General features: G+C 43.3%; 1 protein-coding gene across 4 annotated transcripts in view; it reads right to left on the reverse strand.

Annotated features, from left to right (window-relative positions):
• Window positions 1-521: 521 nt before the first annotated feature.
• tpm2 (tropomyosin 2 (beta)) overlaps window positions 522-18,169 on the reverse strand; it is a 40,453-nt gene continuing 22,805 nt past the window's right edge. Inside the window, exons 3-9 of one of the 4 annotated variants that reach the window (XM_041969588.1) lie at window positions 17,509-17,642; window positions 17,223-17,340; window positions 16,125-16,195; window positions 13,936-14,011; window positions 7,649-7,711; window positions 7,249-7,318; window positions 522-976 (exon numbers count right to left, since the gene is read on the reverse strand). In XM_041969588.1, coding sequence (XP_041825522.1) covers window positions 894-976; window positions 7,249-7,318; window positions 7,649-7,711; window positions 13,936-14,011; window positions 16,125-16,195; window positions 17,223-17,340; window positions 17,509-17,642 — 615 coding nt within the window. In that variant the 3' untranslated portion in view covers window positions 522-893. Of the gene's footprint in view, window positions 977-5,499; window positions 5,835-7,248; window positions 7,319-7,648; window positions 7,712-13,012; window positions 13,089-13,935; window positions 14,012-16,124; window positions 16,196-17,222; window positions 17,341-17,508; window positions 17,643-18,169 lie in introns of those variants that run through there. The other 3 variants (XM_041969587.1, XM_041969589.1, XM_041969586.1) reach the window with 3 other exon arrangements.

Below are 18,169 nucleotides of genomic sequence, written 5' to 3' on the forward strand. Positions count from 1 at the left end.
AAATCCTCTGTGGCGTAGACGGTCAGAAGAGCTTCGACCTCCTCGTCGGTCCATTTATCGCTTGCTCTGTTGTTGTTTTTGTCCGTATGTGCAACCGTGTTTTTTAAATGTGGCGGGGACACAAAATGCGGAAATCTGGCAAGAGGCGGAGCTACCAGTCACCAAACACCTACGTCATGAGGGTTCCTATAGAACCCCGCTCAGACCCTGCCTCGGAGCAGGAGCTAAAATGGTTATAGGAACTGGGGGCTTTGGTCCCTAGTTCCTATATGTCGGAATGCGCTAAAAAACGGCCTGGTTCCTGAAAAGGTTATAGGAACTGCAAAAGGTTCCTACAGTCGGAAAGAGCCTAATGATGAGGTCCAGGTCCTGTTGAGGATTCGTCCCTCCATCGGACCCGTTGCCACTGATCTTCAGTCCAATTCTTGGTGTCACGTGGCATACTTCGGCTTTTTCTCCCTGTTTCTATGGATACCAGTTCTGAAGGAGGATCATGTACAAAATGAAGCCTTCACACGGGGTCAGAGTTCAGTCTCGTGCTTTTTATTTTCAGCCGTTAACAGGAAGTTTTTTACAGAGTAAAACTTTGATCCTATAAACAAAAATCCTGAAAGCTAAAAGTTAAAAATACATAATTTGCAAGTGTCTACAGCCCTAGAAATTATGTGTGTCTGATAAAGTTTCTGTGTTTAATGGCTAATATGTGGTATGTGTCTGACGTATGATGTACAGTCTGGATTTGATCCAGCAGCTTCTGATCTAAACAGCACCAGGTCTTGCCTCCTTTCAGGAGCTCTATAGTTTTACATTTTTATAAAAATCAGGTGATTCCATGAATCTGGAAGGATTCAGGCTGGTTTTTACTCCATCTTGTCCCAGCTGAGCAGGGGCGTCTACAGGTTGTTGAGCTCCAGCAGGGTTTGGTCCAGAACCTGGTGCATGTCCAGGTTTTCTTCTTTGGCCTGAGCCAGTTTCTCTACAGTTGGAAACAAAATAAAAATAAACTTTCCAGGTTTTTGCAGAAAATTAAAAACTGGTAAAACACCTGGAAACAACAGATTAAAACATCATGAAATTCATGCAGAATTCACTTTAATTAAAAATTATTTCAGAAAGATCAACAATAGGAAGAAGGTATTATCTTTATGTCATCTTTCTAAACGAAGCCAGGACGAGCAACATAGTCTGTAATAAAGTGATCAGAGATAGGAGGTTGTAATGGAAGGAGCTGTGATCTGAGGATAGTTAGATCCCAGATATATCTGGATCTCAGTGGTTTTGGAGGTGATCAGGAAGGTTTCAAAATCAATATGAAATCTAACAGGCCAGTGAAGGGAAGCCATGTAGGGGGGGATAAATAGGGGGTCTGACTGATACTTAAGTATAATGAACCACAGTTGAGGACAAAAGCTGCAGAATTTTAGGCAGAAATGAGCTGATTTTAGCTGAAAAACAAAAACCGAACTCCATGTTTGACCTGAGCATCAAAACTAAGGTTAGAATCACATTTTCCTCCTAGATGGGGAGTGGGGGCCTAGTAGTTAAAGAGGTGGGCTGGAGGGCCTAGGTTCAAGTCCCTGGACTGACAATTTAGGTGGCCCACTGCTGGTCCGCGACCCTAGACTGCTCCCCAGCTGCTGGGACCAGTGCCTGGGCCTGGCAGCCCACTGAACCCTGAGAAGGAATTTCCCAGCAGGGATTCATTAAAACAGAGATATCAGCAGTTTGAGTGTTGTTTTCTGAAAGATTGACCAGATTTGAGTTTATGGAACAGAGTACACCTCATGCAGCTCATTATCACTGAAGTATGATATTGAGATTTACTGTCTTATTTTAGGTATTCCTTTTTATGTCTTATGTCAATTTCCAGCTGGAAAAAATAAAGTATGATAAATGAAGTTCATTCATGAGCACCGCCCAATTACTTTCTGTTAGCACCGCCACCTCACAGCATAAAATTCCTGGTTCGAGTCTCGGCTGGCCTTTCTGTCCCATCGTCCAAAGATATGATGTTAGGTTAACTGGTCACCTTCCTAGGTGTGAGTGGCTATGTGTCTCTGTGATGGACTGGTGACCTGTCCAGGTGTACCCTGTTATTAACTGGGATAGACTCTAGCTTCCCTGAATGAATGAATCACTTTATTCATTTTTTTTTCTTTTTTTTTTTTGTCTGATGCATGTGCAGAAGTGATGTGAGCTTTCCCATACGTCACCACCAAGACGAAAACGTGGGTCTGATCCTCCTCCTTCCTCATCCTCTGCATGCTGACTCAGCACTGAGGTGTCCAGTGTGTTTATACACTAAGAGATGCTTTGGTTCAGGTGTGTGTGTTTCTGGTTCTTTGGTTGTTGTTGTGATACATGTTGTTGTTGTCTTGGTTATTTTTAGGAACTCCTGATGATTGTCTGCTTAGTTTACCTGTAAAAGCTGTAGGAAAATCTCTGCTCTGTTTCTGTACAGGTGTAGCAGATGCTTGTCTGCTGTTAGGTTGGATCGAAGCTCGTTGCTTCTATAAACTGGATCTTTGTTTCCTCTTCCTTTTTTCTACTTTCCTTTTTACTTCCCTTCATTATTCTCATTTTTTTTCTGTTCCCTCCGGTCAGGTCCAGCAAGATTACATAAATTCCATAATTCTAAATAAATAAATAAACAAACCAGACCATCAAGAGGAACCATATACCCATAAAGCAAATTTGTTTAGCACAGCAGCCAGACCATCATTCTGCTGCCACCATGTTGGACAGGACAAGTTAGAAAAAAAAATAAAAGAAAATAAAAGAAACAGACAAACTGGTGCTCATCATGGTGCTGCTGACCAATTAAACATTTAAAAAGAGAAGGTGATCGACCAGTGAGGGTAATTCTCTACAGGGAGAGACTGTCCAAAACCTGTGCCTCATCTTCACCTCTCCCCCGTTCATTTCCACTTACAGTAATCTATGCAGTAGGGCTCTGAGGAGAGAGGATGGTGATAGGTCAATGTGAGGAGTCAAACGCCACATTAGTCCCATGTAAATGTATTTGAAGCTGTAACGTAAAAGAGGATAGCAGGTCAACCTAACGGATACTTTAGAAGTGATTTCTTTTTGTCATTGAACTGAAGGAAGTTTTGGTCCTTCCAGGATTTAATGTCATAAAATCAAACATCTCCTCAGTCTGCACTAAGCTGGAGGTCATTGGTTACCTTCACAAGTTCTGTCGTGGAGCCTCTAAAACCATCTGAAAGATGTTAAACAAATGGTTTTTATTCAGAAATGATTAACGAAAAGGAAAGTTTACAGATTGCTCTGCAGCTCATTAAAGATATGGGGTTCAAACTGTGTTTCTTTAGCAGTTAGATGACAACTGCATGATATCCAACAGGACCAGAACAGACAGGAGTCTATTACCTGAGACCACCAGAACCAGAACTCGTGAAAGTACAAAGTTCTGGTTCTGGTCTCCAAATCCTCACTTTATAAATCCACAGACCCACAGAGAGTTTCAGTTTGTTCAACATCCAAATTTCATCTTCATTCTTTAGCTCATATACTTCAGAAATTACTTCCAGTTTGACAACAGTAGTAATGAATAATAATAATAATAATAATAATAAAAGCTGCAAGCGATGAAGGCCCTCACACCTCTGGGCACCTTCAGCTTATTTCGCCACCACGTCCCTTGGCGAACTCCCTCCTACAGCACACTCGCTCTCGCCTGCAGTCGTATGCTCAGTCGTCCAGGGATTTTCTGCATTAGGTGGTCATTGTCCTCCTCAGAGGATCAGCTGGCACCTCAGTGTGAGCAGTGATGACACCTGAAGCGTGGTGTTAAGTTCATACAAACTGGACCGTGATTTTCACACCAGGGTAATTCTATGTGGCCACTAGGTGGCGCTCTGACTTTGAGTCGGTATTCATGTACAAACATGTTCAGGAGGGGACTCTGATGACAAATGCCAAATATCACCTGCTTTGGTCAGCTGAGTGCAGAGTTAAAGCCACCTTGTTTCATGGCGAAGGATTGAAATCTCACAGGAAACCATTTTAATCCTGGTGCTGCAAGAAGACAGTCATTATTTTAATCCTGACTTCATGAAGGATGATATTAAGGATTTTGAATTGGTTGTAAAGGTATTAAAGGGTTAAAATAATATAAATCAAGTATCGGGGTGCTAAAAAACACATTCCAAAGATTATTTTGTTTTTACCTTATTTTGTTTAAATTTTACAACACATGCACTGTAGTGCACAACAGGACTTTGATTGTGAGCAAGAAACATTAACAAAGTTCAAAAGCTGATTGTGAATTTAAAATGTTCACTAAAATGTTTGTAAAGATGATATCAATTAATATTTAACATATCTACACAAAAGCTTCATAGAAAAATGGGTGATGATGGGGTGACTTTTCAGTAGCCATGGGCCACTGGTCTTGGAACAACTAATTTCACCAGGCTTTTCTATTTCACAAAAGATCATCTATTTACGATAGAGGAGAAAGCACTGGGATGTTTTGGAGACACAGAGGAACAATTCACACATCTCACCTACGTTTTGCTGTTGCACCCAAACATTCGTTACCTGAAAGGTCTTGGACCTGTAACCATTTCAGGCATGTGGACTGTACCATATTTTCTGATCATTATTTGATCGTTTACATTTTTAGTTTTATTTCTGATCATATTTTCTGAAGTATAAGTTAAATCAATTAACTGGTGCACATTTCTATGTGTTACCCTTTTTTGCTCAAAATCAAAAATCCCAGATCCCTACATGTCTGTTTTGGCCCAGACAGGACAATGACACACTTCAGCTGGCCTGGTGTGTTTGTCCACTACGTCTGGCTCAGCATCTTGGTCCTCCTCGTGTAGTTCCTCATCAGAGTTCTCACCCTCTCCTGTCTTGCTCACTGGGCTTTCATCTTCTGAAAAATCTGAGTCTGAATCTCCTTTATGTTTCTGTTAAGAATTCTTTCTGTCTCTGTTAGAGAGCTGTCCACTAGAAAAATGTGAAATAAACACAAGAACAAAGTCCGGATGTGTACTACAGTATATATTGATAAATTAGTCATTTTCCCTATTAAACTAAATAACTTTGGTATTGAAAACTTACTCAAATTACATTTTAGATGTTCAGTTTTGAAAATTAATCCAAATAAAACATTAAAAACATTTCAAATATAAATATCATGCTTAACTTTCTTTCTTCCATAAAATGTGCTTGTTGAGATGCTAGCCATTTTGGAAAGATAGAAAAAGGAAAGTTGGCAAGGCCACACCCCCACACATGAGATGTCATCTTAAAGCTACAGTTGCCCTCTCTAAGAGACATTAGGACTTAGCAGAGTGGTGTGTATAGTATGAGAGAGATGAGCAGAAAAAAATGTGTACTACAGTGCACAAAAATGCATTGCTGGGTCTCAGGAGCAATCCTCAAATCATTCATTGTGTCTAATTGTTGATGGAAATGTCAAAGACAGCAAATAAACAAGTGAAAGTTGGAAAGAGAAAAATCAAGACAGCTTTAAATCTTTATTACAGAAAGGAAGGGGGACAGATTTACACAGATTTCACTCCGAACCAGAAGACGTGATAGTGAGCAGGAAGCAGGAACTTTAACTTTTATAAAAATAAAGAAAAAGTCGTGAAATAGAGACAAGAGTTAAAAGGTGTCTGAATTAAGCACATTCATATCTCTAAAATCTTCCATCCCATAATGTCAGAAAACAGCCAAGAAAGAGGAAGGAGGGCAGAAATGAAGGAGAAGCATCTACAGTGTGGTCATGTCGTTGAGGGCCAGGTCCAGCTCCTCGCTCAGAGCCTTGCCCTTTAGCTTCTGAGCATAAACTTCATCTGGAAAGAGGACAGGAACAGGATGAAGTGGAAGGACAGGAAACAGTAAAGTGTTTCACACAGAAACACAAAGACTCGCTGGTGTTAAAGTTTTAGTCCCAAACATTTCCAGATCAACTAAAACTCTGAACAGAGATGAGCTTCATGAGCAGCATTGTGCAGGATCAGTCACAAAGTTATGTTACGTCATAATAAGCAACTCGTGGCACTCCCAAATCAGACACTTTACACAGGAACTTGATGATCCACCATCTGCTGCAGCTCTACAAACACTGAGCATGTGGTCAGCTAAATATTCCCCCGTATGCAGATGCTCTCTTATTATATGTATGCATCTGATACCTTTCCTGGTTGTAAGATCAACTGATATCCAACCTATCCAGAAAAGAAAGGAAAAGAAAAATCTTCGATCTAGGAATAGCAATAATAAAAACTAAAACTAAATGTCTTCTAAAGTTAGACAAATGTAGTTTCAGACACTTCCACCTTCATTTTCAGGCAGTTTAGAAATGCTAGTTACTTTAGTCAAAGTTCATCTCCATGAAATATATTTCTGTTCTGTCACACAGAGGTGTGTCTGAGCAGAAAAAGACATGACAGTTTACTATCAGCTGTTTCTAGGATCCGGGTCAGGAAGAGAAAGGACTGGTGTCCCTCAAATCCCATCATCGGACAGGTCTCGTCCCATAATTAACCACACAGAACAGAACCACTGAGATCTGGATGCTCAGTTTTCTCTGTGAATACGTATCTTTGTCACCAGGAGTTTCTCAGCATCTTTCTGAACAGATTTCTATAAATAAACGGCGCCGTCCAGGCCAACACTGTGTTTACAGCAGCTGCTGCTTCAGGTTATTACGTTGAATTTGTCATGAATTTCTCTCATGAATTGAAGCTAACGCTAACACCTGCTGCTGTCAACTACGGAGAGGAACATCCAAACCTGTGAGAGCCAGATATAAAATATATCATCTGTTAAAGCAGAGCAGGAAAACCCTTCCAGAAAAACCACATGTGGATCCACCTGAAACGTGGTTCCAAACCACATTTTCACAAGTCAACATGCTGCGTGGAGGCCTAAAAGAACATCAGACACAGGATAAAGTCATATTTGCATATGTCCATTACAAGCGCCTCATTTTTCACCATAAATAACAACACAAAGTTTTTAAGCCTCCAAAGACAAATTCAGTCATAATTCTCCAATGGTCAGAAAAACATGGATCATCTGAACGACAGCCGAACATCCAGGGTTGCAAAACATGTGACTGAAAATGATGAGGACACACTCCTTCCTCCATGTTCTGCCTCAGGATAACTAGAATACTGTAGAGTAGTGGACCTGTGATTAGTTGCTTGTTAAACTGTGAGTGTCTGACATGACGTAGGACTGTGGATAGAAAGTGATGAGTACCTTCCAGATCATCGATGGTCTTCTCCAGCTTGGCCACAGACCTCTCTGCAAACTCTGCACGGGTTTCAGCCTGAAACAGAAAACCAAAGCAGATGTTGATCCGCGAGGCCGTCAGCGTTTCTACATGCAAGTCCAGGAAAGGTCGGGGAAACAACGATGAAGATGTGGTCTTTTTAATGGTATTTAAACCTGATACTGAAATAAAACACCACAAAAACTCATGTTAAAACTGCAAATGTTCTTTCTGTATTTTCTGTCTCCACATCTTCACCATCTTCGTCATTTCACAGACATGCTGAGGAATGTTTCCTATAGTTGCAGTAAAAAGGATGTTTTCTTCAAATTTAATAATGTGCCAAATGTTTCTTCTGTTAGCAAAACAATCAGTAACAAACCTCACCTCCTTCAGTTTTTCAGTAAGAACTTTAATTTCTTCTTCAAACTTGTCCTCCTTTTGTGAGTACTGAAATCCAAACAAAAACATGGTTACAAACGTTAAAGTTCAGCAGGAAGATCCTTTCGTCCTCACGTTCGGAGATCAGGTGAAAGGTTTGAGACAAACTGGATGGTTTGGTGTGACACAGAATTTAACACTTACGGGTTAAAAATGGTTTTTATTTCTATGTTTTCATTGTGTCACCAAAACTGTTTTTACTCCTCATTCATGTTTGTGACATTAGATTAGAATTAGACACAGAAACATTAGCTTCCTACGCTAATGTATTAATAAAGCTACTTCTGTGCCTTTTGTGCTGAATTCAAGTTTCATACTATAAATACTTAGGCTGATTATTATCGGGGCGATCGGCTGATTATCGGGGCGATCGGCTGATTATTATTGGGGCGATCAGCTGATTATTATCGGGGCGACCAGTTTATTATTATCGGGGCGATCGGCTGATTATTATCGGGGCAGTCGGCTGATTATTGGGGCGATCGGCTGATTATTATCGGGGCGATTGGCTTAATATTATCGGGCGACCAGCTGATTATTATCGGGCGATCAGCTGATTATCAGGGCAGTCGGCTGATTATCGGGGCGATCGGCTGATTATTATCGGGGCAATCGGCTGATTATTATCAGGGCAGTCGGCTGATTATCGGGGCGATTGGCTGATTATTATCAGGGCAGTCGGCTGATTATCGGGGCGATCGGCTGATTATTATCTGGGCGATCGGCTGATTATCGGGCGATCGGCTGAATATTATCGGGGCGATCGGCTGATTATCGGGGCAATCGGCTGATTATCGGGGCGATTGGCTGATTATTATCGGGGCGATCGGCTGATTATTATCGGGGCAATCGGCTATTTATTATCGGGCGATCAGCTGATTATTATTGGGGCGATCGGCTGATTATTATCGGGGCAGTCGGCTGATTATCGGGGCGATCGGCTGATTATTATCGGGGCGATCGGCTGATTATCGGGGCGATCGGCTGATTATTATCGGGGCGATTGGCTTATTATTATCGGGGCGATCGGCTGATTATTATCGGGCGACCAGCTGATTATTATCGGGGCGATCGGCTGATTATTATCAGGCGATCGGCTGATTATCAGGGCAGTCGCCTGATTATTATCGGGCGATCAGCTGATTATTATCGGGGCGATCGGCTGATTATTATCGGGGCAATCGGCTGATTATCAGGGCAGTTGGCTGATTATCAGGGCAGTCAGCTAATTATCAGGGCAGTCGGCTGATTATTAGGGCAGTCAGCTGATTATCGGGGCGATCGGCTGATTATTATCGGGCGATCAGCTGATTATTATCGGGGCGATCGGCTGATTATTATCGGGGCGATTGGCTGATTATCAGGGCAGTCGGCTGATTATCAGGGCAATCAGCTGATTATCAGGGCAGTCGGCTGATTATTAGGGCAGTCGGCTGATTATCTGGGCAGTCGGCTGATTATCGGGGCGATCGGCTGATTATATCGGGCGATCAGCTGATTATTATCGGGGCGATCGGCTGATTATTATCGGGGCGATCGGCTGATTATTATCGGGCGATCGGCTGATTATCAGGGCAGTCGGCTGATTATTAGGGCAGTTGGCTGATTATCGGGGCGATCGGCTGATTATTATCGGGGCGATCGGCTGATTATCGGGGCGATCGGCTGATTATTATAGCACGATCGGCTGATTATCAGAGCAGTCGGATGATTATCGGGGCGATCGGCTGATTATTATAGGACGATCGGCTGATTATCAGGGCAGTCAGCTGATTATCAGGGCAGTCGGCTGATTATCGGGGCAGTCGGCTGATTATCGGGGCGATCGGCTGATTATATCGGGCGATCAGCTGATTATTATCGGGGCGATCGGCTGATTATTATCGGGGCGATCGGCTGATTATTATCGGGCGATCGGCTGATTATCAGGGCAGTCGGCTGATTATTAGGGCAGTTGGCTGATTATCGGGGCGATCGGCTGATTATTATCGGGGCGATCGGCTGATTATTATCGGGCGATCGGCTGATTATCAGGGCAGTTGGCTGATTATCAGGGCAGTCAGCTGATTATCAGGGCGGTCGGCTGATTATTAGGGCAGTCGGCTGATTATCGGGGCGATCGGCTGATTATCAGGGCGACTGGCTGATTATCGTGGCGATCGGCTGATTATTATCGGACGATCGGATGATTATCAGGGCAGTCGGCTGATTATTAGGGCAGTCGGCTGATTATCGGGGCGATCGGCTGATTATTATCGGGGCGATCGGCTGATTATCAGGGCGACTGGCTGATTATCGGGGCGATTGGCTGATTATTATCGGGGCGATCGGCTGATTATTATCAGGGCAGTCAGCTGATTATCAGGGCAGTCGGCTGATTATTAGGGCAGTCGGCTGATTATCAGGGCGATCGGCTGATTATTATCGGGGCGATCGGCTGATTATCAGGGCGACTGGCTGATTATCGGGGCGATCGGCTGATTATTATCGGACGATCGGATGATTATCAGGGCAGTCGGCTGATTATTAGGGCAGTTGGCTGATTATTAGGGCAGTCGGCTGATTATCAGGGCGATCGGCTGATTATTATCGGGGCAATCGGCTGATTATCAGGGCGACTGGCTGATTATCGGGGCGATTGGCTGATTATTATCGGGGCGATCGGCTGATTATCAGGGCAGTCGGCTGATTATTAGGGCAGTCAGCTGATTATTAGGGCGATCGGCTGATTATTATCGGGGCGATCGGCTGATTATCAGGGCGACTGGCTGATTATCGGGGCGATCGGCTGATTATTATCGGACGATCGGATGATTATCAGGGCAGTCGGCTGATCATTAGGGCAGTGGGCTGATTATCGGGGCGATCGGCTGATTATTATCGGGGCGATCGGATGATTATCAGGGCAGTCAGCTGATTATTAGGGCAGTCGGCTGATTATCAGGGCAGTCGGCTGATTATCGGGGCGATTGGCTGATTATTATCGGGCGGTCGGCTGATTATCGGGGCGATTGGCTGATCATTATCGGGGCAGTTGGCTGATTATCGGGGCGATTGGCTGATTATTATCGGGGCGGTCGGCTGATTATCGGGGCGATTGGCTGATTATTATCGGGGCAGTCGGCTGATTATCGGGGCGATCGGCTGATTATTATAGGACGATCGGCTGATTATCAGGGCAGTCGGATGATTATCGGGGCGATTGGCTGATTATCATTAGGGCAGTCGGCTGATTATCAGGGCGATTGGCTGATTATTATCGGGCGGTCGGCTGATTATCGGGGCGATTGGCTGATTATTATCGGGGCAGTCGGCTGATTATCGGGGCGATTGGCTGATTATTATCGGGCGGTCGGCTGATTATCCGGGCGATTGGCTGATTATTATCGGGGCAGTCGGCTGATTATCGGGGCGATTGGCTGATTATTATCGGGGCGATCGGCTGATTATCAGGGCGATTGGCTGATTATTATCGGGGCGGTCGGCTGATTATCAGGGCAGTCAGCTGATTATCAGGGCAGTCGGCTGATTATTAGGGCAGTCGGCTGATTATCAGGGCGATCGGCTGATTATTATCGGGGCGATCGGCTGATTATCAGGGCGACTGGCTGATTATCGGGGCGATCGGCTGATTATTATCGGACGATCGGATGATTATCAGGGCAGTCGGCTGATTATTAGGGCAGTTGGCTGATTATTAGGGCAGTCGGCTGATTATCGGGGCGATCGGCTGATTATTATCGGGGCAATCGGCTGATTATCAGGGCGACTGGCTGATTATCGGGGCGATTGGCTGATTATTATCGGGGCGATCGGCTGATTATCAGGGCAGTCGGCTGATTATTAGGGCAGTCAGCTGATTATTAGGGCGATCGGCTGATTATTATCGGGGCGATCGGCTGATTATCAGGGCGACTGGCTGATTATCGGGGCGATCGGCTGATTATTATCGGACGATCGGATGATTATCAGGGCAGTCGGCTGATCATTAGGGCAGTGGGCTGATTATCGGGGCGATCGGCTGATTATTATCGGGGCGATCGGATGATTATCAGGGCAGTCAGCTGATTATTAGGGCAGTCGGCTGATTATCAGGGCAGTCGGCTGATTATCGGGGCGATTGGCTGATTATTATCGGGCGGTCGGCTGATTATCGGGGCGATTGGCTGATTATTATCGGGGCAGTTGGCTGATTATCGGGGCGATTGGCTGATTATTATCGGGGCGGTCGGCTGATTATCGGGGCGATTGGCTGATTATTATCGGGGCAGTCGGCTGATTATCGGGGCGATCGGCTGATTATTATAGGACGATCGGCTGATTATCAGGGCAGTTGGATGATTATCGGGGCGATTGGCTGATTATTATTAGGGCAGTCGGCTGATTATCAGGGCGATTGGCTGATTATTATCGGGCGGTCGGCTGATTATCGGGGCGATTGGCTGATTATTATCGGGGCAGTCGGCTGATTATCGGGGCGATTGGCTGATTATTATCGGGCGGTCGGCTGATTATCCGGGCGATTGGCTGATTATTATCGGGGCAGTCGGCTGATTATCGGGGCGATTGGCTGATTATTATCGGGGCGATCGGCTGATTATCAGGGCGATTGGCTGATTATTATTGGGGCGGTCGGCTGATTATCAGGGCAGTCGGCTGATTATCGGGGCGATTGGCTGATTATTATCGGGGCGATTATTATCGGGGCGGTTGGCTGATTTACAGGGCAGTCGGCTGATTATCGGGGCGATGGGCTGATTATTATCAGATGATCGGGTGATTATCGGGGCGATTGGCTGATTATTATCGGGGCGGTCGCCTGATTACCGGGGCGATCGGCTGATTATTATCGGGCGATTGGCTGATTATAGGGGCGATCGGCTGATTATTATCGGGGCGATTGGCTGATTATTGGGGCGATCGGCTGATTATTATCGGATGATCGGCTGATTATCGGGGCGATTGGCTGATTATCGGGGCGATTGGCTGATTATTATTGGGACGATCGGCTGATTATTATCGGGGCGATTGGCTGATTATTGGGGTGATCGGCTGATTATTGGGGCGATCGGCTGATTATTATTGGGGCACACTGCCAGCCAATAAACCTCATTTATTTCCGTGATTGTTGCTTTAATAATTCTCTGAAGGGTTCATAACAAATAACAATTTTTTGTTATGATTAATATAATTATTTCTTCTTTTCTCTGACAGTTTTTTTCTTCCCTGCATCTTGGAATGTAAAATTATTGGTTCCACATTACACCCCACATGCTGACATGGACGTCACATCTACAGCTCTCACTGTACCTTCTCAGCCTGGGCTTCCAGAGACTTCAAGTTGTTGGTGACATTTTTCAATTCTTCCTCGAGGTCACCTGATTTACTAAGCCATGGAAGAAAGATGAAAAGCAGAAGAAGAAAAAGCAGTGATTTAAAAGAAAGGACAGCAGGAGAGCTCGAACCCTGAAAGTGTTTGAAGCGGCGCTCCAAACACTTTGGTTGAGCCCGAAGACAGAACGTGGGCATCATGACGTCTGAATCTGAACAAGACAGAAAGCTGAGATTCAGGAAAAAGCCAGAAGGACTTTAAAGAGCAGCTTTAGGTATGATGGATGGTCTGGATGGTGATGGATTACAGACATAATTCACTTTAGTTTCTTTCTGTGTTTCATTCAATTCCTTGAAAAAAGGAACAAATCATCTTTGTTTTCTGCCTAGTTTGTGTTTGGTCTGAACAACAAGCCAAGCAACCACTGAACACAAGTTCTTAAAAACAGACTTCACAGATATGGATATATTTCTGTAAAAACCCTGAATTTACAAAAAAAAATCAACAAATGTTAAATAGGACAAAACTCTGGGTTCTTTGTTCATTAGGAGTCATGATTTTACATGTAAGAAAGATGGGACAGCTGAGGACATCAGAATACCTTCTGATGTATTGATCTGTGATTGTGAGCAGTTTAAATCCCCCCTTGTTACACTTCTGTAGTTTAACAGCATATTAGTGAATGGGGATTTACATGACATGTCCTTTAACTGATTTATTATTGGTTCTCATCTTTTCATGAGTGAAATATAACAGAATAAATGTAGATAAGAACATCACCAGACCGAATGGATGTGCCGTGTGGAAGACGATATAAAAAGAAGACGTGCAGGTTAAACAGAAAAACAGGCAGAAGTTGAAAAGCTGCAGGTTATCGTTTGTAAGTTCAGGCTTGAAGTACCTCTTCCTCTCCACACATCATTGACTTCAAATTCTGGTCCATTAGTCTGAGCTCCTCCTCCAGCTCCATCACCCGCCTGCAGGGTTAGGCCAGGATGGTGGTGGTGTTCGAGAGGGGGGTGAGGGGGCCATAAACAGCACAAGTCCCAAGCAAGTGGTGCATTCATGCATTGATGGTCCATAAAAACACAAGAGAAAACACCCAGGTCCACGTGATTCGTGCATTCAGTGTGATTAGACTGTAACATTACAGGATGCTCACAGAAAATACTGAAACACAGATATTCAATTATCACTTAAGTCAGGGGGGTCAAACATGTGGCCCGGGGGTCAAAAGTGGCCCACTAGAGCACATATGTCAAACTGGTCCAGCAAAGGGCCGTGTGGCTGCAGGTTTTTGTTCCAACCAAGCAGCAGCACACCAGATTTGACTGATTCAATCAACTGATCTCAGTCTTCAGACAGCTGATTGGTCAAACTGTGTGCTCTTGGCTGGCTGGAACAAAAACCTGCAGCCACACGGCCCTTTGCTGGACCAGTTTGACATGCCTGCACTAGAGGGTCCAAGCTGGACCGCAGGATGAATTTCAGTAAAAAAATAAAAAAGTAAAATAACATAGAAGAAATTAACTAAGCTATTCTAATAAAAATAACTTCAATAATCTATGTAACTAATATTTTAATGAACTAATATTTTAATAAAAAGTTTTCTAAAAAGAAAGTTCATTAAATGTAAACATTTGGATAATGTGCTTGTACATTTTTACTAAAACAAAGAGAAAATTTAGGAAATTTTGTAATTTGTTGTTTAATCTAGTTATTTTTCTGCTCTGGCCCACTAATGATCACACTGCATCATATGTGGCCCCTAAATTAAAAAAAAGTTTGACATCCCTGATTTAAGATGTTTCATTGCTAAAATGAATCAGATTCTACAATCTAAGAATCTACATTTATGTTAAAAGTTAAATAAATGAAGCTACAATTGGCAGAATAAAAAAGAGTTAATGTTAGAGTTGCATGGAGGTCATAATGAAATTAGAGTCAAAATGACATAAAGGAGGAGTGTGTGTGTGTGGTTAGTGACATCTAGTGGCACAAGTGTGAACTGCAAACAGCAGAGTTCAGTTTGTCTCTTTCTGGCTACTGTAGACACCTGGAGGAGGACTTTTGGGGGTCTGTGAACTTTAAGGTACTTGTTTTGTTTATCTTTAAAACAAAACCTGAAGAAGGAAAGAACAGAAACACTACTTGTTTTGTTTTCCTAAACCAAAAGGGAAAAATCAGATGATGAAGCGTTTTCTGTTTTCTGATGTGTGCTCAGAAGCAGAAAATGGATAGTGAGCATCTATAGATTTGATTTAGCTGTTTTTTTTTTTTGTCCTGGGAGAAGTCACATGACCCAGACGTTTTCTCTGATCGTCACATTTATTAAATTTATTTATTAAATCATTAATTAATCACTGTGGTGAGCTGAGTCTGAACACACAAATTTATATTTATTGATGAATTTTCTGGATTTCCTTCATTTTTAATACAATAACATCATCCTTTCTGACCATCTCTCCATGGTTAATCGTTCAGTTACCATGGTGATCAGCAGGTTAAAACTGAGCCAACTACCTGACTCTGGAGCTTCTCTAATGCAATATCTGGGAGTTAAACCATCGACTCAGCTGCTGCGTCCATAGATGGAGGTCCACTTTGCTCGGTATCTATGGAAACAGAAGCCAAAAAACATTCTCCACACTTGAATCAAGTTTTCATTTTCTTTGTGTGCTGTGGAAGTCAGTGACTGTTTAAACGGGACTGATGGATTTATCATAATGACCCGACGAGTTGTGGAGTCAACACGGCGTAGACGAGCAGGGAGACCTTCTGGGTCATGTTGACCTGCGTTCATGGAACGGGTTAAGCTGTTTTGTTAGCTGTTTTCTCTCGTTGTAGTTCTGAGCACAAATCAGAAAACAGATGATTCATTTCCCAGACAAACAAATTATGTGTTTTTTTTAGTTTGTTTCAAAGGAAGAAACAAGAGTAGATGGACTATTTGAGTCTGACTCAGTGATTTTTAATTTCTACAAATGCCACTCTGCTGAAAACCACAGCAAAAGATCCCTGTAACCCCTCCCACACACACACACTGCTCCTGAATGTCAGATAAACAGTGGACGAGTGGTTCTGACTTACGCCTCGGCCACCTCAGCTCGCTCCTCTGAGCGCTCCAGATCGCCCTCCAGAATCACCAGTTTACGAGCAACCTGCAGACATTCAGACACTGGTCTGAGCTGGATTCGTCCTCTTACAGAGCACCAGTCTGCACTTTAACCTCCTCAACACCTGATCCAAGAAAGCATGGGAAGAAAATCTGCCCATTGTTACAACATGTAAAGTGTTTTTTTTGACCCTTTCTCACAGGGGCGTCCAGACTTGGCCGTTGAGGGTTGCTGTCCTGCAGGTTTTGGATGTTTCTTGCTGCAGCACCTGAATCAGATTGATGGGTCAACATGTTTGTGCAGAACTTAACAACAAGCTGTTGAGGAGAGAGATTTAATTTGAATCAGGCGGGTTGGATCAGGAAACATCTAAAACCTGCAGGACTGCGGCCCTCGAGGACCGGAGCTGGACACCCCTGGTCTTTAAGTGTAAAATGTATCCACCAGGGGGCAGAAGACACATATCAGATTATTTACAACCAGGTTTGGAGCAAAGTTTTTACCATAAAGTGATGAGCTAGGTGTCAGAAACTGGATGACACGTCAGGCATTCAGGAGTTAAACTGTGCAGAACCGGAATTAGTAGAAATAATGAACTCTTAATAAATCTCTCTACTCAGGATTAATTTGACAAAAAGTGAGAAATGAATGTCTTTAAAAAAAAATGGTTATAGATAAGAAACCAGGCAGGCTTCGCCAAACTTCCCTCACATCTGGCTGAACCTGAGTTTTAACCCTTTAAGGTCCTGCTTTACCTTCATTGTCATTGCTACAAGTTTTTTACTGTATTATCAACTACTATCTCAACCACTTGTTAAAATCCTTCTTTCTTGTTATCATGGTCCCACAGCAGTAAAAAAATGCAAGGAAATATTTTTCTCTTGCTTTTTTCTTAGCGCGGCCTTTAAAGGGTTAAAGCAGACATGATGGGTTCTCATTTAAGTTTGACTTCAGCAGAAAACCAGCTGGTTGTGACAGCTTCTGCAGCTCAGGATTCATGTAAAAAACTTAACACTAAAACATCGAATCACTGCATGAACATGTTAACCCAGGACCAAGAAGGAACCCCCACCTCCTCATATTTGCGGTCGGCCTCCTCAGCGATATGTTTTGCCTCCTTCAGCTGCATCTCCTGGATCTCCATTTTCTCCTCATCTTTGGTTGCTCTGTTCTCTATGACCTTCATTCCTCTGCATGACAGAAACAAGGACACAATACACACCTGCATCACATCAGGAGCCTCAAACTGAGACAGAACTCTGACTGTACACAAAATGAAGACAGATGAGAACAAAGGAGAAGATAGTTGGTTTCATTTCTGGAGGACGGAGAGGTACGGCCATCAACAGCAGCTCCACCTTTCGCTTTCATCTGCAGCTTTCTCAGCTTCCTCCAGCTTCTGCAGAGCGGTGGCTAGCCTCTCCTGAGCCCGGTCCAACTCCTCCTCCACCAGCTGGATGCGCCTGTTCAGAGATGCCACCTCAGCTTCAGCCTAACGACACACACACACACACACACACACACACACACACACACACACACACACATCAAATTATGCAGTGACGGAGGTCCAGGTATAACGTGTTTGGAAAGTCAGTGGTTTGATCCAAAGAATGTCCAGATATAGAAATATATAAAAGACCTTAGGAAATAATAATTTGTTTTTCATTTAAATTATTTTTCTTATGTGTTTGTTTAAATATTTATTAAATTAATTTATTTTTTATCTATCTATCTATCTATCTATCTATCTATCTATCTATCTATCTATCTATCTATCTATCTATCTATCTATCTATCTATCTATCTATATATATTACTTACTGGTGTACAAGAGCGTGCATGTCAATCATTATAAAAGCTCTTTTTCACACAGTTGTATGGATCATAACCCTCCACATCACCTCTGTACTCATTACAAGTTTAAATAATTCAACTTTTTCATAGAAAACAAGTCAAACCGCTGCCGTGAACTCTGTCTACACCATCCTCTCCTCTTCTGACTCATTCCACAGCATC

The sequence above is a fragment of the Melanotaenia boesemani genome, chromosome 19 (assembly GCF_017639745.1).
Source record: "Melanotaenia boesemani isolate fMelBoe1 chromosome 19, fMelBoe1.pri, whole genome shotgun sequence".
NCBI lineage: Eukaryota > Metazoa > Chordata > Actinopteri > Atheriniformes > Melanotaeniidae > Melanotaenia > Melanotaenia boesemani.